General features: G+C 36.1%; 2 protein-coding genes across 7 annotated transcripts in view; one reads left to right on the top strand and one right to left on the bottom strand.

The window, feature by feature from the left end:
- TMEM232 (transmembrane protein 232) overlaps positions 1 to 26852 on the top strand; it is a 302946-nt gene that overhangs the window by 113614 nt on the left and 162480 nt on the right. For all 6 annotated transcript variants that reach the window (XM_059175633.1, XM_059175632.1, XM_059175637.1 and 3 more), the window contains one exon: positions 23213 to 23457. In XM_059175633.1, coding sequence (XP_059031616.1) covers positions 23213 to 23457 — 245 coding nt within the window. The remainder of the gene's footprint in view (positions 1 to 23212; positions 23458 to 26852) is intronic.
- The window catches only part of SLC25A46 (solute carrier family 25 member 46), a 180902-nt gene that overhangs the window by 137576 nt on the left and 16474 nt on the right, over positions 1 to 26852 (bottom strand). The gene's annotated exons all lie outside the window — the stretch shown is intronic.

The following is a 26852-nucleotide window of genomic DNA, read 5'->3' as shown; positions in this document are numbered from 1 at the left end:
GTATACCGTCAACAAATAAATAAGGCCACTCAAATTTGTCATTTCTATAATTAGAATCCTATTCATGTGCCTGTTTGCAGTCATTTGGTATAGGATAATCTTTCTTCAAAATTTTAGTAAATATCTATAGACAGTTATATTTGAAATTCATTAAGTCAGTTAATCAGACATAGCAAATATTTTTTAGTTGCTAGATCCAAGGAAAGACCTATTACTGAAGCAGTCAGCTCTGAGAATCAAGGAATAAACAAAAGTATAACTAGATGTGCTGGGTTTTTTTTTTTTTTTTTTTAGTGCTTAGTGAGAAGACTTCTAAAGGACGCTTTCATTCATTTGAAATAGTAAATGTGTGGGAAGGCAAGTTTTCCTCAGAGAAAAATCTAAACTATAAATTTATTTTTTTAAAGATTTTTTATTGACTTATTTGAGAGAAAGAGAGAATGTGTGTGCAGAGGAGAGGGAGGAGTGGCAGAGAAAGAGGGAGAAGCAGGCTCCTTGCTGAGTAGGTAGCCTGCCATGGTGCTAGATCCCAGGACTCTGGGATCGTGACTTGATCCAAAGGCAGATGCTTAACCAACTGAGCCACACAGGTGCCCCTAAACTAGAAATTTCTAAAGGCAGTTATATTAAGTTAGATATAGTACATATTTAATATAAGAAATACTTATTTGCATTAGAGAGATGAACTAAAATATACAATTCACTCTAGATCTATATTATCTAAAAGTTAGGTAGAGAGAGAGAGAGATTTGCATTATTAAAGGAACAAATACATGATTTATGGATATAAATGATAGAATGGCTAGCTAGAGACTTTGAAATATCACTTAAATTAGTTTAAATTCCTTTATTTAATATTGATACTACAAGTATATGTGCTAAAAAATTATATAAAAATTTTCACCAAATTCAGTAGAAAATATGAAATAAATATGTACACATTGAGTCCTAAATCTATTTTGCCATGCTGAAGTCTATGGAAAACACAAAGAAATCCCAAAAATGTCCTTTACACAGTAATCTTTAGTGTCTCATTCAAGAGACAGAAGATTCAGAAGATGGAATATTATATGGGACCCCAGGTGGCTCAGTCAGTTAAGTGTCTGCCTTCATCTCAGGTCAGGATCTCAGGGTCCTAGGATGGAGTCCTGTGTGGTCAGGCTCCCTACTCAGTGGTCCCTCTCCTTCCATCCTCCATCCCCCGTCTACCTGCCCCTTCCATGCATGCATGCATGTACTCTCTCTTGCTCTCAAATAAAATCTTGGTTTTTTTTATTAAGAAGATGGAATATTACCTATATGGCTAGTCCCATCAAATTTCACGGTACACAGTGGGAGTTCAGGTCAATGTTTTGTCTCTAACTTTTTCCTTATATTAATGAGGAATACATTGTTGTCATCTTTAAGTAGTACTTTAAGTAGTACTTTAGCTGGAAACTTAATGATGAGTTTTGCTCCCTGACTCAAGGGAGCAGAGTCAAGGAGTGTATCTCATAGATAAGAAAGTGTGAGCTGAGCAGAAATAAGAACACTGTGTAAGAAAAAGCCTTTGGTTTACCTGCCTAGTTGGAGAAAAAAAGGTTTAGGTTGAACAGTAGTAGGCATTACATTTGAAAGTTATGTTTGGGTTACCATGCTAATGTCTTAGAAACTTAGAGATGGTTTAATAAAAATAGAAATGCTAAGTAAAACAATTAGTTAATTTTGGGAGAAAATTTTTCTCTTTTTTTAATTTTTAAAAATTTTTAATAAACATATAATGTATTATTAGCCCCAGGGGTACAGGTTTGTGAATCGGCAGGTTTACACGCTTCACAGCACTGACCTAGCACATACCCTCCCCAATGTCCATAACCCAATCACGCTCTCCCTATCCACCTCCCCCCAGCAACCCTCAGTTTGTTTTGTGAGATTAAGAGTCTCATGATTTGTGGGAGAAAATTTTTCTTATTGAATTTTAATAGGTGGGTAATTTGTTTTGGGTAAAATCATGTATACATTTCTTTATATCTTTTTAAAATAATGAATTATTATCTTGAAACTTTTAGTACATAATTAGAGTAATTGTCCCCAATTTATTTAAGACTCCCTATATTCACATCCCTGGCATGATTCTTCTATACTCAAAGACTTGACTTGACCACATGACTTGATTCAGACAGTAAGGCAATACCAATGTTACACAAGTGGAGATTTTTTAAAAACATTATTTATTTATTTATTTGAGAGAGAGAGAGAGTGTGTGTGTGTGTGAGAGAGAGAGAGAGAGAGAGAGAGTCAGTGTTAGGGGTAGGGGGCAGAGGCAGAGGAAGAAGCAGAATCCCTGCCTAGCAGGGAGCCAAATGTAGGGCTCAAGCCCAGGACCCTGGGAACATGATCTGAGCCATAGGCAGATGCTTAAAGACTGGGCCACCCAGACGCTCCCAAATGGAGATTTTAAAATTGCTTATGGAGGGCGCCTGGGTGGCTCAGTGGGTTAAGCCGCTGCCTTCGGCTCGGGTCATGATCTCAGGGTCCTCGGATCGAGTCCCACATCGGGTTCTCTGCTCAGCGGGGAGCCTGCTTCCTTCTCTCACTCTCTCACTGCCTGCCTCTCTGCCTACTTGTGATCTCTGTCAAATAAATAAATAAAATCTTAAAAAAAAAATCTTAAAAAAAAATAAAAAATAAAATTGCTTATGGAATGGGGCCTGCCCTTTCTTTTTCTCTTGGAACACTGTAACTGTCATGGGAACAAACCCAAGTTACCCAGTTGGAAGATGAGAGACAATATGGCACAGAGACAAGCCATCCTAGTTGATCCACTGCCCCTCCCCACCCCAGCCAAAAAGTAACCAGTTCCTGGCTACAGACTCATGAATGAGCCTAGCTAAGACCAGAGGAACTGATCTGCTGTGTCTATCTTAAATTGTTGACCTAACTGTGGTCTAAAGAAATAGTTGTGTTAAACCTCTAAGTTTTGGGTGATTTTTTTTTTTTTGACATAGTAAGAGTTGCATATGTGAGATTTTAGTCAGCTAAATTATTTAATATAAATGTTTCTTTCGTTTTTATCATTTTTAAAGGCATTGATAATAATAGACTTGTTGAGCGCTTACTGTGTGCCATGTGCTAAGCACTATATGCATTAATTATTTAATCCTCATAAAAACTGTATGTTATTTGTATTTTCATGCTCCTGATTTTATAGATGAGGAAATTGAAATTTTAAATAAGGACATTTAAATTTTTGAAAGATGAAGTAACTTGCCCATGGATACTGTGGTAAATTAAATTGTTTGCTTTTTCTAAAGTTGAACAATCATTGCAGTCCTGGAATGAAAACACTTGATGATGACGTAATATCACTTTTAATATTGTCATATTTACTTTGATAATATTTTGCTAAAGATTTTGCATCTGTATAAATTTTTTTTTCTTATAATGTTTTCTATAAGGTTTTTCATCAGAGTTACGCTGTATCTATGCAATAAATTGGGAAGTGATTATCTTTTTTCCCCTGTTCCCTGGGAGAATTTTGTAGTGTGGTCATAATGTCTTCCTTAAAAATTCTGTAGTATTTGACAATTTGTCAAAAATACATACAGAAAAGTTTTAATTGTAACATCTTTTTTTTTTTCCCCCCCGAGAGAGTAAGCAGCAGGGGAGGGGCAGAGGGAAGAAGGAGAGAAAGAATCTTAAGCAGGCTCCACACCCAGCACGGAGTCCAGTGTGGGGCTCAATCTCATGACCCAGAAATCAAGAGGCTGATGCTGGACCAGATGAGCCACCTGGGTGCCGTGTGGAATTCTTTTATAGTTGGGTACCTTCCTAGACTTTAATTCTCCTTGCATCAGTTATTTTTTCTAGGAATTTCATGTGATATTTTATGAAGTTGCTCACAATATCTTTCTATAATATCTCAGTGTCTTTAGGATCTGACATGATATTCCCTTCTTCATTCCTGACTATTACTATTTTTGCTTTTGTTCTCTTTTTAATCTATCATGCTAAGGATTTAATCAACTTCTTTGTCCTTTGAAAAACAACTTTCAGGGCACCTGGGTGGCTCAGTCAGTTAAGTATCTGATTCTCTCTCTCTTTTTTTTTTTTTTAAGATTTTTATTTATTTATTTGACAGAGATCACAAGTATGCAGAGAGGCAGGCAGAGAGAGAAGGGGGGAAGCAGACACCATGCTGAGCAGAGAGCCCAATGCAGGCTATTCCAGGACCCTGGGATTATGACCTGAGCTGAAGGCAAAGGTTTTAACCCACTGAGCCACCCAGGCGCCCCAAGTATCTCACTCTTGACTTTGGCCTGGGTCATGATTTCAGCGTGGTGAGATTGAGCCCCGAATCCAGCTCGGTGCTCAGCATGGAGTTTGAGATTCTCTCTCTCCCTCTGCACCTCCCCCCATTCATGTGTGCACTCTCTAAAAGAAATTATCTTTAAAAAAGTTTTAAAAAACCTTGACTCTCTTGATACTGATACTCTATTTTATATTTTCTCTAATTTCTAATTTTATGTTTTCTTTAATCTCTGGTAGTAAATTAGTATTTCCTTCCACTAGTTTCCTTGCATTTAATGTGTTGCTCCTTTTCCAAAATTACTTAACTGTGTTCCTTGTCACTGACTTGCAGCATTTTTCTAACATATGATTTTAATACTTTAAATTTCCTTCTCTACATTAATTTAAGTGTATCCTAGAAGTTGTGATAAGTAATATTTTAATTATTCAAATCAAAAGTTTCTAATTTCTACTATTATTTCTATTTTTAAGCCACAGTTTACTCAAGTTCGTGACTTAATGTCCACACATATGGAGGTTTTGTGGTTACTTATGATTTTGATTTCTAGTTCAATTCTACTGTGCTCAGTGATGATGCTCTTATTTTATTTTAATTTATTTATTTGACAGAGAGAGATCACAAGTAGTCAGAGAGTGAGAGAGAGGGAAGCAGGCTCCCTGCTGAGCATAGAGCCTGATGCGGGGCTCGATCCCAGGATGCTGGAATCATGACCTGAGCTGAAGGCAGCGGCCCAACCCACTGAGCCACCCAGGCGCCCGATCCTCTCATTTTAAAATGTTCTTCTTTATAATAAGTGTACCTTTTGGTTGTGAGTGTAATTGTGGTAGCTTTCTTTTATGAGGGGTCTTTTGATTAGTGTTTGCATATCTATTTCCATCTTTTTATTTCAAGCTCTCTGAATCTTTTTATGTTTAGCTCTTTGGAGAAGCAGTATATTTTTTTTTAACCTAAAGATTATGGTCTTTAAATTTCAATGTTTATTCTGTTTACATTTAATATCATTATAATATATGTGTTTATTTCTACATATTGTTATTTACCATTCTATTTGTACTTCCTTTCCTTTTTTAAATCTCATTTTTTGCCTTTTTTGGGAAGATTTTTTTATACCATTTTATTCCACCCCCTTTATTTGTCTGATGGTTACACCTTTTCCTTGTTACCAAAGATGTTATAAGGTGAATCCTTGTGTTATTGAAGTCTAATATAAAGAAATTTAATATTTTCCTAGGCCTTAAACTGTCTCAAAATATTTTAACTTTGGGGCACCTGGGTGGCTCACTTGGTTAAGTGTCTGCCTTTGGCTCAGGTCGTGCATGATCCCAGGGTCCTGGGATCTAGTCCTGCATCTGGCTCCTTGCTCAGTAGAGAGTCTGCTTCTCCCTCTGCCTGCTGCTCCCTCTGCTTGTGCTGTCTCTCTCTCTCTGACAAATGATAAAATCTTTAAAAAAATATTAACTCCACTTATTTCTCTCTACTTACATAATCTTCCTGTTGAACATTTTAATTGTGTGTATATATGGATGTTATGTGTGCATGTGTTTACAGATATCAATATATTATTATTTTTTACACTCAATATTCTTTAAATTTACCCACATATTTGCATGTTTCTTTCTTTACCCTTCCTTCTTGAATCTCTGACCTTCTGCATGGCATTCTTCTTCTTCTGCTCAAAGAAAACCCTTTCATATTCTTTTAGTAAGAATCTCCTGGTGTCTAATTTTATTAATTTTCATTTACTTGAAGATGTTTTTATTCCATTTAAATCTGAAGGGGAGGGGCGCCGGGGTGGCTCAGTGGCTTAAAGCCTCTGCCTTCGGCTCAGGTCATGATCTCAGGGTCCTGGGATCGAGCCCCACATTGGGATCTCTGCTCAGCGGGAAGCCTGCTTCTCCCTCTCTCTCTCTGCCTACCTCTCTGCCCAATTGTGATCTTTGTCTGTCAAATAAATAAAAAAAAATCTTTAAAAGAAAGAATCTGAAGGGTAGTTTTATAGGCTAAGAATTCTGTGTTGGTATCAAAATGACATAAAGTTAAGTTCTAATCAATTTTTCTGTTTATTCTGAGGTTCTTTGCACCCCTAAAATGGAGTTCTTTGCATCATTTTTATGACTTTGGTCATAAAGGTTTTTTTCAGTTTATTATTAGATGATATTTTCCTAATGTTCAATTGCATATTAACATGTCTGTAGTGGGTTTCAGGAATAATAATGGCCAAATGACCAAAGTGGCCAAATGACCAAAGTGATTAACATCTATACAGTTCTCAGTTTTTCTCTCTGTGGTCTCTGTGCTCTGTTCTTGTGTTACTCCTATGTGATCTTCTTTCCTAAATTCCACAGATGATATTCATTCCCTTTTATGCTTAATTTCTCTGAGAAAAATAATATTCATATTGATTTCAGATTTTAAAGGATGCCTTTTTAAGGGAGTTAATTAGTGATGCTGTAGAATATGTTACTCAACTAAACTTCAGGTATCTGAATAAGACAAAAACAAAATGATTTAAAAAAGGAGGAGCACATTTGGACTAATGTCTTACAGCGAATATTTTGATTATATTAAAATCTTGCTTTCTTGTCTGGAATAGTCTGAACACTTTCTATATAACATCGTTGAAGTGTGTTTAATTTTACAGGACATGTGCATGGTAAAATCAAGGTTTCCTTTTCTTTTTTTCTTTCTGACACTAACTTGGCAACACTTACATACAGTAATAAAACTACAAAGGTTATTTATTTCTAAACCTATGAAGGCTTGTGTCTCAGATATTTCCACCTAAAACAAAATATGTATTCTACTTTTATTTCAGTTGATGCAGATGTCTATGCTTATAGGACAACCTTTGTTTATTCTTTCCCTCCTAACACCTTGATGCCAGAAGCTTTCATCATGTAAGGTCATCGCTGTATTACCTACACAGAATGAAACAAAGCCTTAATGATAAACTATTGTGTACATTACATTGGGAAGGATTTGTTTCAGAAGGATTGAATATACTTCCATGTTTATGGATTAAGTAGAAATTTTCTCTTTTTATACTTTAAAAGTAAATGTGCAATTCATATGATAAACTATTGAATTTAATGAATAAAATTTTGTACTTAATACCTCAATTTATCTGCATCCCTGATAAATCTTTAACTAACTATACTATATGCTCTCATGTCTTGCATGTTTTTTAAATCCAGAATAGCATCCTATCATCTATAAATCTTGTTATATCTGTTTATGTAATTTGATGCTTAATGGAGGTTACAGGAGAGGTGAAATATTTAATAGAGTATTTGAAATGAAAAACAATTCTAAATAGATCTCTAAACATGAAACTTCATCTGACAAAAGCAATATAAACCCAACTGTTGCCTGAGAATTTGGGAAAGAAATAAAAAACTGTCATATACTCATAGTGGCATAATAAACAAATGTTAATTGATGTGCTTTGTTTGAAATACTTCCAGGGAGACTTGCAATGAGCAAGGCTCTTCTGTACAGGCAATTCAGCAGCATATGTTGGCACATCTAGGAAAAGTCATCAAGTATAAATGCTTTCTTCCATCTGGTATATGACCTAAAATATCAAAAAGAAATATGTAAAGCTAAAATGAATATGTGACTTTATTCAGTGTACCTTTGACTCACCAGGTAATGCACTTTGTGATCAATGTTTCATGGTGAGATCTCTAAACTAAAATTTTTTTTTAATTTTTTATTTTTTATTAACATATAATGTATTTTTATCCCCAGGGGTACAGGTCTGTGAATCACCAGGTTTACACACCTCACAATACTCACCATAGCACATACCCTCCCCAATGTCCATAACCCCACCCCTCTCTCCCAACCCCCCTCCCCCCAGGAACCCTGTTTGTTTTGTGAGATTAAGAGTCACTTATGGTTTGTTTCCCTCCCAATCCCATCTTGTTTCATTTATTCTTCTCCTACCCCCCTAACCCCCCATGTTGCATCACCACTTCCTCATATCAGGGAGATCATATGATAGTTGTCTTTCTCTGCTTGACTTATTTCGCTAAGCATGATATGCTCTAGTTCCATCCATGTTGTCGCAAATGGCAAGATTTCATTTCTTTTGATGGCTGCATAGTATTCCATTGTGTATATATACCACATCTTCTTTATCCATTCATCTGTTGATGGACATCTAGGTTCTTTCCATAGTTTGGCTATTGTAGACATTGCTGCTATAAACATTCGGGTGCACGTGCCCCTTTGGATCACTACGTTTGTATCTTTAGGGTAAATACCCAGTAGTGCAATTGCTGGGTCATAGGGTAGCTCTATTTTCAACATTTTGAAGAAGCTCCATGCTGTTTTCTAGAGTGGTTACACCAGCTTGCATTCCCACCAGCAGTGTAGGAGGGTTCCCCTTTCTCTGCATCCTTGCCAGCATCCGTCATTTCCTGACTTGTTTATTTTAGCCATTCTGACTGGTGTGAGGTGATATCTCATTGTGGTTTTGATTTGTATTTTCCTTATGCCAAGTGATGTGGAACACATTTTCATGTGTCTGTTGGCCATCTGGATGTCTTCTTTGCAGAAATGTCTGTTCATGTCCTCTGCCCATTTCTTGATTGGATTATTTGTTCTTTGTGTGTTGAGTTTGCTAAATTCTTTATAGATTTTGGACACTAACCTTTTGTCTGATATGTTGTTTGCAAATATCTTCTCCCATTCTGTCAGTTGTCTTTTGGTTTTGTTAACTGTTTCCTTTGCTGTGCAAAAAATTTTGATCTTGATGAAATCCCAATAGTTCGTTTTTGCCCTTGCTTCCCTTGCCTTTGGTGATGTTCCTAGGAAGATGTTCCTGCAGCTGATTTCAAAGAGGTTGTTGCCTGTGTTCTCCTCAAGGATTTTGATGGATTCTTTTCTCACATTGAGGTTCTTCATCCATTTTGATTCTATTTTCGTTTTAAACTAAAATTTGTTTTTATTGTTAATGATATTCTTATCCTCCTAATGTACTCTATAAAGTGGCAAAATAGAATAAACAACATGATTAGATTCTATTCTCTCAGTACCTACCTCACTTCTCCTCCACATATGGGTCTTCTTTTGACATAAATGAAAGCTCTGAGTATGGAAAGGGAGATGTCTTTTTGGAAGAGTGCAGTGTCTTCCAAAGAATAGAATTTCTTTGGACTTAGTAGAATTACATTAGTAGAATTCTAATGTAACAGGGTGCACTGTTTTAAGAAAACGAAACTATCTGTGGAACTTACAGTGAGCCAGGCACTGTGCTAAGTGTTTCCATATATTAACTCACCTGTGCTCCATAACTCTCCCAGCACCTCCATCACATACAAAGATGGGAGTGTCTGAGTCTAAGCCCAATTAAAATAAGTGGCTGGTGGTGGATGCATCTATGAGTGGCTTAAAGGCTCTTCTATTTCCACTCTGCCATGTCCTCTCTCCAAAATTAAATACAAATAAGGCATTAATATTTATTGAAGAATTTTTGTATATCAGACACTGTGCTTTAATGTATTCAATTTTCGTGTTTAACCTTTGTAATAACACTATAAAGGGGAGTATTATTATCACCCCATTTTAGGAATAAGAAAACATGCTCAGAGAGGTTAAATAACGTGTAAGATCACACAACTGGAAAGGTGGATATTCCCATCTTGGTGCTTTTCTTAATCTATTACATTAGTTCTTCTTAGACTTTAAGATATATAGGACTAGGGCCTGAAATTCTGTATTTATAACATGCCCCCAGATAATGACAGATAATGATGAACTAAGGACCACATTTTAATAGTTAGGAGTTTCTCATGCTGTCCTCTCTTTGGAGATTTTGTAACTCCTGTAGGAAATAATCTTTTGGTGCTACATATGACTCACTTTAAATTTTGAAATTTAAAGAATAAAATTGTCATTTTTCCCCCCCTGAAAACAAGTTAAATATACCTAGCTCTAGGATTACTTAAGGAGATGTGGAGAAATAACAGAGAGAGAGAGAGAGATGAAAGAAACAGAATTTGTTATAAACTCTGCTGCAATAGCTACCATCCTATTTCTTTCTTTTTCATTCTCTCATATCAAGCAGAGTGTGAGTTAGCTTACATGTTGACGTGTTTGTTACATTTCCTTAATTATTGACAGAAAATTTAAAACTCTGGAGAGACTCTATTTATTTATTTGGCATTGCTACTATGTTGTGATTCCTTAGAGAATTTCCCTTTGTACTGATTTATGCATCTGCTTGCTAACTTACATAAATGCTGTTTTTTTTTTTTTTACCACCATTGTGCCCAATACAAAAACAAAAGGGTGTGTATCTGCCCTTACACGTGGCTAGATCATGTGTGTGAGAGAAATATTTTTTAACACCACCTTCCCAACTTTAATACTAAATGAGTAAAATTAACATAAATGTTCAGGAATAACTATTCATTTCTTAGTAAAAAATGTTGTTTCAATAATGCAGTAAGGAAAATTCCAAATTTTAAAGCCTACCTGAGCATTGCTAAAAAGTAGGGACATACGATAAAAATGTAAATAATGTATAAATAATGTGTATAAATGGAGTTTGAAGTAATGTTTATTAGTAGGCCAAATGGTAGTGAATTCATGATTTTGGTATCTGTTGTAAGGAATAGTCATTAATATTTTGTGTTGTCTACTCCCAAAAAGTATAGATATAGATTTATATGTGTTGGCATTAAAGTCTCTGAATTATAATATTAGAATAATGGCTTTAAGTGAAGGAAGACTCTTTAAAAAAGAAATGACTGTGGTAGAATAATTATATTCTATTTCACAAATTTGCTAATGTAAAAGTGACAATATAACATAATTGTTTTCAGTCTGGCAAGTCTTCTATGGGGTGATCTGCAAAGGCTGGGACATTAGTGTTCTGTCTCAGGGAATTCCTGGATACTTGTTGAACTTCTCGCTGTATGCTAAGTCAACCCTCACAAAACTCAGAGTGGTTATTATTATCTCCATATCACAAATGAAAAACAAGACAGAACTAAACCAAAGACAAAACATAGGCCTAGAGAGGTAACATTTTCCAAAGTTCGCACCCTCAACTAACAAATGGAAATGCCAGAACTGATTTCAGATCTAATTGCAAAGCCCATACTATTTGCTGGTTCTTCCTCCAGGAAAGCAATAAAACAAAATCTTTCCTAGATAAGTTAAATATGCATTTGACTGATATTTGATACTATACTTCCGTTAGTCAAATGCCTTGAATATCAATGGGGGAGAGAAATTCACGTGGGCTTTCAATGAGTAAACCATGACGAGAGATGAAGAAATGCCTTCATTTTGCTTGTTGAAAGAATTGGCATCTGGATCTACAACTTTTCTGTCCTGGGAAGTAAGAAAACAAGGTGTAGCCAAATGAGTCATGATAAAAAACAGCATCAATATTCTGTAATGCAGGGTAATGTTATGTCTGAAGACAATGTATTTTTTTACCAGAAATTTACCCCTCCCTTTTTTTTTGTTCATTTACTTACACATTTATTGTTCCATTGCTCTTTTTTAAAAAAAGATTTTATTTATTTATTTGATCGAGCAAAAGAGCATGCAAGAGAGCAGCAATAGCGGGGAACGGGGCGGGGGTGGTGGTGGTGGTGGTGGTGGAGGGAGCGCAGAGGGGGAGGAAGACACAGACTCCCCTCTGAGCAGGGAGCAGAGGCTTGAATATCAGACCCTGAGGTTTTGACCTGAGCTGAAGGCAGGCATTTAACTGATTGAGCCACCCAGATGCCCCTCATCCATCATTCCTATAATGCAAGAGCTCATAGTAAAATATTTGCACAATATTACATATTATTATTGATTTTGAAGTATCTTTTCTTTTTAAAAAATTTGAGCCAGGGAAGGTAAGCAGAATAAACTGTATTGGTAAACCACCCTGCCTGCCCCCAGCCCACCATTGCTGGAGGTTTTCCATGCATCTGGTATCTGTGGAGGTATGCAAGTGGGAGGGGAACTGGGGCAAATCTTTGGTGGCCAGAATCAGATGGGGGCTGCTGATTCTGGTGTGCTCCTACCCAAGCAGATTTATTCAAATCAAGCAACTGTTGTAATGCTTTCCAGTAACTCCTCCCAGAATACCTCACCTGCCTCTAATCTAGCTAAACCCACCACCCACACAAGAGGTAAGGCTCTGCAGTGAACAGCTAGTCTCCTCTCTGTTCTTTATCTCTGCTCTTACGAGACTGCAGCCAAGAAATATCTCCAGTAGTCCTTCCTTATCAGCAGTTTAGCTTTCAGAGCTTTTAGTTACCTGGGGTCACCCATGGTCCAGAAGAAGATGAAGATGAAGCTCGTGACCAATCATCAGAAGGTCAATAATAGTTGAATGCTACTTCACAGCGCCTGCGCCATTCACCTCACATCTTATCACATAGGCATTTTAACATCTCGCATGACCACAAGAGGAAGGTGAGTACGGACAATAAGATATTTTGAGAGATAAAGAGAGACTCATTCACTAACCTTTTATTACAGAATATTATTACAATTGTTCTACTTTATTACAGCTGTTAATCTCTTAATGTGCCTAATTTATAAATTAAGCCCCATCATAGGTCTGTATGTGTAGTGAAAAGCATATATAGGGTTCAGTAGTATTATGGTTTCAGGCATTCACTGAGGGTCTTGGAACACATCGCCATGGATAAGGGGGGGTCACCTGTACCTCCCCATTTTCTAAATCCAATCCAGATGGTGTATAGACATCCATAGTGATAAGGAACAAACAGATTTTCTTTGAATTTGTTAATTCCACACCTTATTTTATTGACACAGAAAATGTTGAGGATCCTAAAATTGAATGGTTTAGAGAGCATGTGAAGGGTTTGGCTAGAAAATGAATCCCAATATTAAATCTGCTGGAGTTTCAACTACAAGATGAAGGGAAACATCCAAAATTAGTATTGAGGTGATATTCTTACATGGTTTAAGAAGTACAAGACACATAAAACTGTACCTAAAGATGACACTAGATTTTATCTCATCTAGAGGCAAAGGATGAAATATGGAAAAGAGATCTGGTTTCCATTTAGTTCATTAATGCTGTAAAATAGTTAATACAAAAAGCTTCAAAGATTCTATTTATAGGTACATTAAAAGGTACTTCCAGGTGTTACTGTAATTCCTTAATGTTTCAGCTGTATTAATTTAAGGCCAATGTGCTCTAGATACCACTGTTTCTTGAGAAGTGAACTCTTTCTTTTGAGGCTTTGGGTTTTACATCATGTTTGACTTTTTATATAGTAACTGACATGTACCAGGGTAGTGATGGACTGAGTCTACCCCAAATCCTAGCATAATGAGTAAATTTTGCTTATATATTTACCACCTATTACCACTCAATGAAAGTGTGATTCATTTAGCTAAAATGATTCCAAAAAGTACACTGACCTCAACTAATTTGAAAATACTTTTTATTTCTGCACATCTTGAATACTTTTTACAATTGAAAAAATGATGTTTTGAAGGTAAAATTGACACATCTTGAAATTAAAAAGACAAATATGTGAATCAAACTGTAAATCAAATATGGGAAGTGAAGAGTGGAAACAAATTCAGAATTTTTGTACTCTTTCTGTAAATACTTTTTGAAGAGACTCTGTGAATCAGAATGGTCTCATTTGGAATGCTTTCTGCTATCAGTCAATATTTTTAGATAGATAAAACCTGGTCGTAAGCCTAAAGTGTGCTGAATTTGGGAAAGTAAATCTTTCACAGCTGCCTTGAGGCGGAGAAACCTTCTTAAAAATAGATACTCCTTAAAGTCTTTTGTTCACATGGTCGCACATTGATGACTACATATTCTAGTATCTAATATCGCCACAGTAGTCTTGATAACTGAGGTCATTTTTTTTTTTTTAATCTTTAGAAATCTACCCCGGAACAACCATATTGAACAGATCTCAAGCTACTGAGTGTGTGATTGAACTTACATTTTGTTTCATATGTGAATGTCGTATATCTATTTTGGATTATATATTGTGTTTGTGTATTTATGCCTTTATTCATAGTAACTTCTCAGGCTATGGAATTGATTTGTACTGGACACAAACAGTAAATAAGAAGAAATGGCTAGAAAAATATAGGTACTGTAATTACCTTTTAACAGATGAACCTGCAGACTTTGAGACATTAACTAATATCCTCTAAGTCACCACACCTATGAAATGTCCTAGACACAGTTTAGTTTTTTATTTCAAATTGAATGCTGTTTCTGTGATTTCAGTCTAGTTAATAATCAAGATATGCAACAACTGGGAATAGTATAGACATAATTGTTCGCTTATACTGTATACTATAAACATACATAGTTTTGCATTTTACTCTTTCCCATCCTCCAGAGCTTTCACAGTAATCCCTATTTACTTATGTGCCTCTGGTTATTTTCTTCATTGCTTTAACCCTTTATGTTTTTCAGTTTTTATTACGATATTGTTCTCATTTTTTCCCCAATATAATTTTGTCTAAATGCAATAGTCCATCTTTAAATAGTAATTTGCTTGAGCCAAACCTGATCTTGACAGCCTTAAGAGTTTAAGTTGGATGTTCATATGCAGGGAAACATTTCCTATTCCTTAATTTTCTACCACATGATCAATAGGCATAGAAAATGAATCCTGAGTGAATGGTAATAAACTGCCTGAAGATGGTAATATTGAATAAAAAATGTAAAAATTTTAATGCAAGGAGGAAGCCTCCAGTTTATTTACAAAAGAATTCCTAACATGAACATATTGTGAACATTTTAAAAAAATGTAACATGAGATATTGAAACTTACATCTTCGTTTATCATTACCAATTCTAGCCAGAGAAAATATGCCTCTAGCCATTTCAAAAGAAGGTTTAATTAAAAATCAGTCATGGACATTATTGAACATAAATAGGAAATTTCAGAAAATAGCACAGTCCTGACTAAAAATAGTTTAAGTATTGTGGAAATTTTTATTAGGTCTTTTTTTAAAGATTATAACATATTACATTTAATTTAAATATAAATCGTAGAACATCCCAATGTGAGCTAAATACAACGCCCTTTTCTGTTTTTCCTTAACCCACATTTTGTTCAAAGAAAGTTTAGATTTTTGTTGGTTTCAATGAAAGTTTAGATTATGTATAGAGAGATGAAATTCAACTGCTGCTAAGTTTCTTTTTTTAAAAAATTAACATATAATGTATTATTTGCCCCAGGAGTATAGGTCTGTGAACCATCAGGCTTACACATTTTACAGCACTCACCATAGCACCTACCCTCCCAATGTCCATAAACCAGCCACCCTATCTCTACCCCCCAGGTCCCAGCAACGCACAGGGTATTATGTGAGATTAAGAGTCTCATGGTTTATCTCCCTCCCAATCCCATCTTATTTCAGTTATTCCTTCCATACCCCCCCACAGCCCCCTGCCCTGTCTTTCAAATTCCTCTTACCCCCCCACAGCCCCCTGCCCTGTCTTTCAAATTCCTCTTATCAGAGAAATAATATGACATCTTTCTCTAATTGACTCATTTTGCTCAACATAATACCCTCTAGTTCTAGCCATGCAGCTGTAAATGGCAAGATTCTGGTTTTTGATGGCTGCATTATATATATATATATGATATGTCATTTGCAAATATCTTCTCCTGTTCTGTCAGTTGTCTTTTGGTTTTGTTGACTGTTTCCTTTGCTGTATAAAAGCTTTTGATCTTGACAAAGTTCCAATAGTTCATCTCTGCCCTTGCTTCCTTTGCCTTTGGTGATGTTTCTAGCAAGAAGTTGCTGCAGCTGAGGTCGAAGAGGTTGCTTCCTGTGTTCTCCTCAAGGATTTGGATGGATTCCTGTCTCACATTGAGATCTTTCATCCATTTTGAGTCTATTTTTGTGTGTGGTGTAAAGAAATGCTTCAGCTTCATTTCTTTGCATGTGGCTGTCCAATTTTCCCAACACCGTTTGTTGAAGAGACTTTTTTCCATTGGACATTCTTTCCTGCTTTTTCAAACATTAGTTGACCATAGAGTTGTGGATCTATTTCTGGGCTCTCTATTCTGTTCCATTGATCTATATGTCTGTTTTTGTGTCCATACCATACTGTCTTGATGATGACAGCTTTGTAATAGAGCTTGAAGTCTGGAATTGTGATGCCACCAACTTCGGTTTTCTTTTTCAACATTCCTCTAACTACATGGGGTCTTTTCTGGTTCCACAAAAATTTTAGGATTATTTATCCCATTTTTTTGAAAAAAAGTTGATGACATTTTGATAGAGATTGTGTTAAGTGTGTAGACTGCTTTAGGTAGCATATTTTCACAATATTTGTTCTTCCAAGCCAGAAGCATGGAACATTTCTCCATTTCTTTGTGTCTTCCTCAATTTCTTTGAAGAGTACTTCATAGTTTTCTGAGTACAGATTCTTTGCCTCTTGGGTTTGGTTTATTCTTAGGTATCTTATGGTTTTTGGTGCAATTGTAAATGGGATTGTCTCTTTAATTTCTCTTTCTTTTGTCTTGCTGTTATCGTATAGAAGTGCAACTGATTTCTGAGCATCAGTTTTATATCATGATACTTTACTGAATTCCTGTATGAGTTCTAGCAGTTTTGGAGTGGAGTCTTTTGGGTTTTCCACATATAGTATCCTATCATCTGCAAAGAGTGAGAGTTTGACTACTTCTTTGCCTATTCAGGTGCCTTCTATTTCTTTTTGTTGCCTGATTGCCGAAGCTAAGACTTCTAGTACTATGTTGAATAGCAGTAGTATTAGTGAACAGCCCTGCTGTATTCCTGAGCTTAGGGGAAAGCTCTCAGTTTTTCCCCATTGAGAATGATATTCACTGTGGGTTTTTCATTAATGGTATTGAGGCATGTACCCTCTATACTTACACTGAAGAGTTTTGATCAAGAAAGGATGCTGTACTTTGTCAAATGCTTTTTCAGCACTTGAGAGTATCCTATGGTTCTTGTTCTTTCTTTTCTTAATGTGTTGTATCACATTGATTGATTTACGTATGTTGAACCAACCTTGCAGCTCAGGAAGAAATCCCACTTGGTGAATAATCCTTTTGATGTACTCTTGGATCCTATTGACTGGTATTTTGGTGAGAATTTTTGCATCTGTGTTCATCAGGGATATTGGTCTATAAATCTCTTTTTTGATGGGATCCTTGTTTGTGATCAAGGGATCAAGGTTTTGGGATCCAGGTAATGCTGTCCTCATAAAATGAGTTTGGAAGTTTTCTTTCCAATTCCATATTTTGGAACAGTTTCAGGAGAATAAGTATTAATTCTTCTTTAAATGTTTGGTAGAATGCCCAGGGGAAGCCATCTGGCCCTGGGCTCTTGTTTATTGGGAGATCTTTCATGACTGCTTCAGTCTCCTTACTGGTTATGGGACTATTCAGGTTTTCTATTTCTTCCTGCTTCAGTTTTGGTAGCTTATACATCTCTAGGGATGCATCCATTCTTCCATATTGTCAAAATTGTAGGCATATGGTTGTATATAATATATTCCTATAATTGTTTGTATTTCTTTTTTGCTTTTTTTTTAAATTTTTTATTTTTTATAAACCTATATTTTTATCCCCAGGGGTATACAGGTCTGTGAATCGCCAGGTTTACACACTTCACAGCACTCACCAAAGCACATACCCTCCCCAATGTCCATAACCCCACCCCCCTTCTCCCAACCCCCCTCCCCCCAGCAACCCTCAGTTTGTTTTGTGAGATTAAGAGTCACTTATGGTTCGTCTCCCTCCCAATCCCATCTTGTTTCATGTATTCTTCTCCTACCCACTTAAGCCCCCATGTTGCATCACCACTTCCTCATATCAGGGAGATCATATGATAGTTGTCTTTCTCTGCTTGACTTATTTCGCTAAGCATGATATGCTCTAGTTCCATCCATGTTGTCGCAAATGGCAAGATTTCATTTCTTTTGATGGCTGCATAGTATTCCATTGTGTATATACACCACATCTTCTTGATCCATTCATCTATTGATGGACATCTAGGTTCTTTCCATAGTTTGGCTATTGTGGACATTGCTGCTATAAACATTCGGGTGCACATGCCCCTTTGGATCACTACGTTTGTATCTTTAGGGTAAATACCCAGTAGTGCAATTGCTGGGTCATAGGGCAGTTCTATTTTCAACATTTTGAGGAGCCTCTATGCTGTTTTCCAGAGTGGTTACACCAGCTTGCATTCCCACCAGCAGTGTAGGAGGGTTCCCCTTTCTCCGCATCCTCGCCAGCATCTGTCATTTCCTGACTTGTTGATTTTAGCCATTCTGACTGGTGTGAGGTGATATCTCATTGTGGTTTTGATTTGTATTTCCCTGATGCCGAGTGATATGGAGCACTTTTTCATGTGTCTGTTGGCCATCTGGATGTCTTCATTGTAAAAATGTCTGTTCATGTCCTCTGCCCATTTCTTGATTGGATTATTTGTTCTTTGGGTGTTGAGTTTGCTAAGTTCTTTATAGATTCTGTTGTTTGTATTTCTTTGGTGTTGGTTGTGATATCTCCTTTTTCATTCATGATTTTATTAATTTGGGTCCTTTCTCTTTTCTTTTTGATAAGTCTGGCCAGAGGTTTTTCAATCTTATTAATTCTTTCAAAGAACCAGCTCCTAGTTTCCTTGATCTATTCTAGTTTTTTTTTTTGTTGTTGTTGTTTCTATTTTTACTATTTGATTTCTGCTCTGATCTTTATGATTTCTCTGATCTTTATGATTTCTCTTCTTCTTCTGGGTTTAGGTTTTCTTTGCTGTCCTTTCTCCAGCTCCTTTTGGTATAGGGTTAAGTTGTGTACTTGAGACCTTTCTTGTTTCTTGAGAAAGTCTTGTATTACTATATACATTCCTCTGAGGACAGCCTTTGCGGTGTCTTAAAAATTTTGAACATTTGTCTTCATTTTCATGAATTTTTTGAATTCTTCTTTAATTTCCTGGTTGACCCATTTATTCTTCAGTAGGATGCTCTTTAGCCACCATGTATTTGAGATCTTTCCGAGTTTCCTCTTGTGATTGAGTTCCAGTTTCAGAGCATTGAGGTCTGAAAATATACAGGGAATGGTCCCAATCTTTTGGTACTGTTTGAGACCTGATTTGTGACCCAGAGTGCAATCTATTCTGGAGAATGTTCATGTGCACTAGAGAAGAATGTGTATTCTGTTGCTTTGAGATGGAATGTTCTGAATATATCCAGTGTGTGATTTAAAGCCTTTATTTCCTTGCTGGTCTTTTGCTTCAATGACCTGTCTATTTCAGTGAAGGGGACTATTAAAGTCCCCTACTGTTATTGTATTATTGTCAATATGTTCCTTTGATTTTGTTATTAATTGGTTTATATAATTGGCTGCTCTCATGTTAGGGGCATAGATATTTAAAATTGTTAGATCTTCTTGTTGGACAAACCCTTTAATTATGATATAGTGTCCTTCCTCATCTCTTATTATGGTCATTGGTTTAAAATCTAATTTATCTGATATAAGGATTGCCATCCCAGCTTTCTTTTGATATCCATTAGCATGGTAAATTGTTTTCCACCCCCATCACTTTAAATCTGGAGGTGTCTTTGTGTCTAAAATGAGTCTCTTGCAGGCAGCATATCAATGGGTCTTTTTTTTTTTTTTTTTTAAATCTGTTCTTATACCCAGTGTCTTTTGACTGGGGCATTTAGCCCATTTACATTCAGATAACTATTGAAATATATGAATTTAGTGCCATTGTATTGCCTGTAAGGTGACTGTTACTGTATATTGTCTCTCTGTTACTTTCTGGTCCACAACTTTCAGACTCTCTCTCTGCTTAGAGGACCCCTTTGAATATTTCCTGTAGGGCTGGTTTGTGGTTTGCAAATTCTTTTATTTTTTGTCCTGGAAGCTTTTTATCCCTCCTTCTATTTTCAATGACAGCCTAGCTGGATATATATTCTTGGCTGCATATTTTTCTTTATTTATGCTCTGAATATATCATGCCAGTCCTTTCTGACCTGCCAGGTCTCTGTGGATAAGTTTGCTGCCAATCTAATATTTCTACCATTGTATGTTATAGACATCTTGTCTCGAGCTGCTTTCAGGGTTTTCTCTTTGTCATTAAGACTTGTAAGTTTTACTATCTGATGATGGATATGTACCTATTTTTATTAACTTTAAGGGGGATCTCTGTGCCTCATGTATTCTGATGCCTGTTTCCTTCCCTAAATTGTGGGATTTCTCACTCTAATTTGCTCCATATACCTTCTGCCCCCCTCTCTCTCCTTCTTCTTCTGGAATCCCAATTATTCTAATATTGTTTCATCTTATGGTATCACTTATCTCTCAAATTCTCCTCTCATGGTCCAGTAGTTGTTTTTCTTTCTCTTGCTCAGCTTCTTTATTCTCTGTCATTTGGTCTTCTCTATCACATTCTCTCTTATACCTCATTTGTCCTAGCAGTAAGAGCCTCCATTTTTTATTGCACCTCCTTAATAGCTTTTTTAATTTCAAGTTGACTAGATTTTAGTTCTTTTATTTCTCCAGAAAGGGAATCTTTAATATCTTCTATGCCTTTTCCAAGCCCAGCTAGTGCTTTGATAATTGTCATTCTGAGCTCTAGTTCTGACATATTACTAATGTCCATATTGATTACATCCCTAGCTATCAGTACTGCCTCTTGTTCTTTTTTTTTTGTGTGTGTGTATGTGAGTTTTTCTGCCTTTTCATTTTATCCAATAAGAACAGATGAATGAGAGAACAAAATACTAAAGGGGTGGCAAAGTCCCTAGAAAAATATACACTAAGCAAATCAGAAGTGACCCAAAACTGGGGGAAGAAGAAAGAGGGAAAAATTAAAAAAATGTATATATTAGACTGTTGAATAGAACAGAGACACATACTTGATTTGGGGTATATTCTGGTCTCTTAGAAGAAACTACCACCCATAATTTTAAAGAAAGAAAAACTTATATATGTACAAAAATAAGAATAAACATGATGAAGGGATGGAATATGACCATAAAGATAAAAATTAAAAAGGATTCTAAATTAGGAATTGATAAGGAAAAAGAAAAAGAAAAAAAAAAAAGGAGGAGAGAATATGATCAGGCTGGAGACTAGAACAAAACCATGTGCTAGATTTAGGGTATACTTTGATCTATTAGAAGAAATTGTATCCCAAAATTTTAAAGAAAAAAAAAAAGCCTATATGTATACAAGAAATAAGGTTAAATACAATGAAGGGATAAAATATGACTATAATAATGAAAATTTTAAAAGATTTAAAAAAAATTATTGATAAAATAAAATAGTTAAAAAGCATTACAAGAGGAAAGAGGAAAAGTTAAAAAAAAAAGAATAGAAAAATAAAATTAAAAAAATTTAACTTTGAAAGACTAAAGGACCATGGGGAAAATGCCACGAATTCTATGTGTTGCTCTGGAGTTCTGCGGTTCTCATTGATCAGTGAACTTGGTCTTGGCTGGATGTTCTTGCTGATCTTCTGGGGGAGGGATTTGTTGCTGTGATTTTCAAATGTCTTTGCCTGAGGCAAAGTTATACTACCTTTGCCAGGAGGCAGGCTAAGTAATCTGTTCGGTTTTGGTGTCTGGGGCTCTTGTTCCCTGAATGGGAGCTTTTGTTCCCTGAATGCTTTCCATAGAGCTTTGGGGGATGGGAATGAAAATGGCGTCCTCCCTATCTCCAGCCCGAAGGAGCTGAGAGGTCCCACTCCTCAGTGCATCCTCAGAGAGAAGCCATCAATCCCTCCCATCTCCCTGGTCTCTGACCACACTCCATGCTCACCAAATGTGTGACCAAGAGTTTCATTCTCTGGTGCACAGCTCTGTTTGGAGTCTCAAAACCCAGCAGTTTCCTACTCCAGATCCCTTCCAGATCTGCCACTTGTGGGGTCCCTGCTTGAAGAGCAGTGGCCCAACTGGCCTCAGATCATGGTATAAGTAGCTGGCTTCCCCTCTCTGATACCTGGGAGCTCTGTCACACTCAGGCACCCCTGGTCTTTCTGTGACCCGGTGGGTCCTGAGATGACACAGTCCCCATGAAGGCTCCACCCCTGCTCAGCCTCTGGAGCGATGTCCCTCAGTGGAGCAGACTTTTAAAAGTTCCAATTTTGTGCTCCACTGTTTCACGGCCTGCCAGGAGCTGTCCCTTACCCTGCAGTCTATCTTCCCATCGCTTCAGATTCACTTTGCACATCCCACCTTTCAGAAAGTGGTCGATTTTCTGTTCCTAGAATTGTTGCTCTTCTTTCTTCTTTTCTTCTATCTCTTGTTGAGTTTGTAGGTGTTCAGAATGGTTTGATAACTATCCAACTGAACTCCAAGGGCCTAATATTTAAGCCTCCTACTCCTCCATCATCTTGCTTCCTCTCTGATTACTTAATTTCTTATTAAATATTATAAATATGAAATTCAGGTATGAGAACCATACAAATTTAAGACCAAAATTATATCATTAAGGAGTACCTGAGTGGTGCAGTTGGTTAAGTGTCTGACTTTTGGTTTTGTCTAGGTAGTGATCTCGGAGTTGTGAGTCTAAAGTCATGATCTTGGGGTGGTGAGATCAAGCCCCCTGGCGGGCTCTGTGCTTAGTGCAGAGTCCGCTTTGGATTGTTCCTCCTTCTCACCCCCCCCCACTTGTGTTCTCTCTGTCAAATAAATAAATAAATCTTTAAAAAGAAAGGAAATAATATCATTAAGTTTTTGAAATTTCAAGACTTTTTTCATGCTTAATTGTTTATTTCAGTAAAAACTTATAATCTAAAATATCTTTTGGGAATCTGCTTTTTTTCTTATAGAAGTTATTTTTATTTAGCAGGAAGAATGCAACATTAGTCAAAATAAACATACATTTATCTTTTATTTAAAAATGTATCATTTTTCCTCACATTTAATTCTGTTTCAACTGATTCCTTTTTCTTTTCTTTCAACAGGCTGAGTTAAATGACCCAACTGATCCCTTCACTAATTATAGTACAAAAGTCTCATCAAATGTGGGGGATGAAACTTACTCTAAATACATAGGCTGGAGAATTGCCAATGCTCTTTCCAAACTGTTCTTCCCCTCCACTGAAGCCCATGTTCTTCCTTTGAAAGAACCATTGAAAAAACAGGATCCAGGGAAATATCTGAACAAAAAGGATTCTGTGAAGAAGAGAGTTCTACATGTTACTATAAGGTAAAATGAAACATTATTCAAAATAGTCCTGTTACTCTAATATATTGCATTTCAAAATCATATAAATGATATATAATATGTGCCACATTATTTAACACATTTTATCTTTTTCAATTCAAATCTTGGCCTCAACAGCTCCTAGGTATTCTATCATAATCAAGGACTCTCTTCTTAGCAACTATTTCCTCATGTTTAAAATAGATAATATTATATAAAATTAATCAGTGTTTTAATATGATGAAAGCCTCCCTCCCATAACTGACCTTCATTTGCCTAGTCTACCACTGTCTCTCCCTATCATTAATTGCTTGTGTATCCTTTCAGTGTCTATAAAATGTAAACAAAAGGAATTGTATTTTAAATTATCTCTCCATTTTTACATAAAAGTTAGCATTCTAAATATATCATTTATCATCTCACATTTTTTATATAACTTCATTTCTTGGAAATATTTTTCATGCCAAATTTTTCCTATTGGTTGGCATCTGGATTGTTTTAGATTATCTGCTACTATATATTACCACAGAATTTAACCTTCCACTTCCACTTGAGGACTTTTTATACAAGAGAAGGTATACCTGCAGGTAATTCTCAGAAGTGTGATTTCTGAGTCAGAGGGTATATACCTTTGTAATTTTGGTAGATATTTTCAAACTGTCTTTCAGAGGAATTGTGCAAATTTATATCCCCCAGCTCCCAGCAATATCTGAAGTACTAGCTTATTTTTAGTTTTTCCAGTAGAAGGTGTTGACAAACTTTGGGCTTTTGTAATCTGAAAAGTGAAATATGGTTTCTAAATATTGTTTTCTTTAGGTGAGTGGTGTGAATAATTTTCATATGTTAAGAGCCTTTTGTTTTTTATTTATATGGGAATTAACTATTTCTTTTGCCAATTTTTCCATTGAGTTTGTTTCTTTTTCACTTAGCTTTGCTAGAACTATTTATTAATTGATGTGTCTCTTTGTCTGTGGTAAGAGCTAAAAATGTTGATTTTCCCCTTCACTTCCTATCTTTAAATTTTGCTTATAGTATTTTTTGCCTTAGTCATGTTTCTAGGTAATATAATTTATCAATTTTTCACTATAAATCTATTTAGAAAAGCTCTTTTCATTTTGTGATTAAGATGTTGTCATATTGTTTTCTGGTACTTTTAAGGATTTATTTTGAATATTTTAGCCATTGGTCCACTTGAAGTTTCCCTGTGTGTGTGTGTGTGTGTGTGTGTGTGTGTGGTGTGAGCTGTCAATCCAGATGGCTACTCGGTCATCCTAACAATATTTATTGAATCACCTAGTTCCTTTCAACATTTATTCTGATTTAAAATGTTAACTTATTAAATACTAAGCTCTTATTTATTTTCTTTTTTATGTTCTAAAAGAATTTCAGTAATTTGGAATTATCTACTCTTTCAAGGTTTGATAGAATTTCCTCTTAAACCATCAGTACCTTATGCCTCTTCTAAGGGTAACTCTTTGTCAAATTTTTCTATTTTTGTATGGCTATTGGCCAGGATGCACAGGTACAGCTAAATTCAATTCTTTCTGTTTGAGGTCCATTCTATAAAAGTATCTGGAGTATCGACCCTGAATATCAGTCTCTTTTGTTCTTTCTCTTTTTTTTTTCAGTAAATTTTAGCAGATTATGCTTCCTTTGAATACTACTTATTTTATCCCCTTTTTCAGAATCATTTGGCCATATTTGACTAAAGTAGTGTATTAAGATTCCTCTATTTCTATGGTTATTTTCTTCCTCAACCAGTTCTCATTTTGTGTATTTACATTTTGTCCTTTTTATTCTTCCTAATTAATTTAATGTTTTATTTATTTTATATTATTTTTATACTGGACTAGCTTTCTACTTAATCTAAAAGCTCAGAGTTGTATAAATCATTATTTGTGTTCTGAAATTATGAAAATGTTGTTGTCCAAAGGTTGACTTTATTGGAGGTATAATAATTTGGAGGTATAATAATTTGGTGGAATAAGGCCAGCAAGCAGGCTTGGCTTTTGTGTACACCAAAAGTCTGCAGAGAAATAGAGGCTTGAACAGCATTCTAACATAGTTTCAAGCATTTTTTCAGGAATTCTAAAATCAGTGAGGAAGATTTGTGCATTTGAATTGAAGGATCACACAGACTGGACTTCAGTACTCTTGTTGGAAGAAAAAAACATTATAAAAATATTCTTCAGTATATATTATAAATATTTGTGAGGTTGCAGTATATCAAAGTATAACGAAAATGCCAGCTTTAAATATCAAGGGCTTTAGGATTTACTTTAGAATCCCCCCAAATAGTCTGTATATTCTCAAGGACCAAAGACATGGAAGATAATCAACCTGGGACCACAGAGAGAACATGGACAAGTGTACCTTGGCTTCTCGTTATGGTCAGTTGAAGGAAAAGATAGAAAACTAGAAAAACAGAAGAAACTGGATATGACAAGAGGACATGAAGGGTCAATAGACAGTAAAATGGCAGATGGAGAGGAATGGTGCCTGCTGGGACACAAAAAGGAAAAGCAGAAAGGGAGAGAAGAGGAGACATATTGGTAATGCTTAGAATAGCAGAGCAAGGGAGGCATCTGTATGGCTCAGTTGGTCCAACTCTTGGTTCTGGCACAGGTCATGATCCCCCCCCACTGTAAGATCAAGCCCCGCTTTGAGCTCTATGCTCACTGTGGAGTATGCTTCAGATTTTTTCTTCCTCTCCCTCCTGCTTGCTCTCTCTCTCAAATAAATGAATAAAAATATTCTAAAAAATAGCAGAAAAGAGAAATAAATATTATGAGCAGAAGGAAAGATGAAAGAGACAAATTGAGAAAAGATATATTAATGAAAGGTACAAATGAAGGGATGTGGACAAGGATTTGGGATAGGGGAAGAGAACATGCAAACTCAGAGGGAATCGAGACCAAAGAGTAGTGGGGTGGGGTTATGACTCAGAGAATTCCATAGATTTTGAAGGATTAGTCAATTAAATTTCTCACCAGAGTCTACAGTTCATTACGCAAATGATAATCATTCATCATTAATCTTTGAAAAAATGTTATGTCCTTATCCGTTTTTCACTGCTTATTACAGGCTCTAGCGATTTAACTTAGAGTATCTCTGACTCTGATGGAGAGAACCCCAGCAGCCTCATCATCCCTCTGTCGGGAGCATGTCATGTGGCACAGCTCAGGAGGCAGCTTTCACATGGCACCATTCACGCTTTAGCATGTGTGAAGGGTGCCCCCTGGAGTTATGCATTTTTGCCAGCTTCCTTTAGGGATAGACTCCTCTCTGGGAATAGCAGAGGTGAGTGGATTAGCGCTACAGCTCAGTGGCCTGAAGACACAGGTGAGATCAGGCCTGACTGAACAGTTTATCCTGTCCAGTAGGAGTATGGGGATGAA

Source organism: Mustela lutreola, chromosome 5, assembly GCF_030435805.1.
Source record: "Mustela lutreola isolate mMusLut2 chromosome 5, mMusLut2.pri, whole genome shotgun sequence".
In the NCBI taxonomy this organism is placed as follows: Eukaryota; Metazoa; Chordata; class Mammalia; order Carnivora; family Mustelidae; genus Mustela; species Mustela lutreola.
Note: the sequence above shows the minus strand (reverse complement) of the source record. Positions and strands in the feature narration are given on the sequence as shown.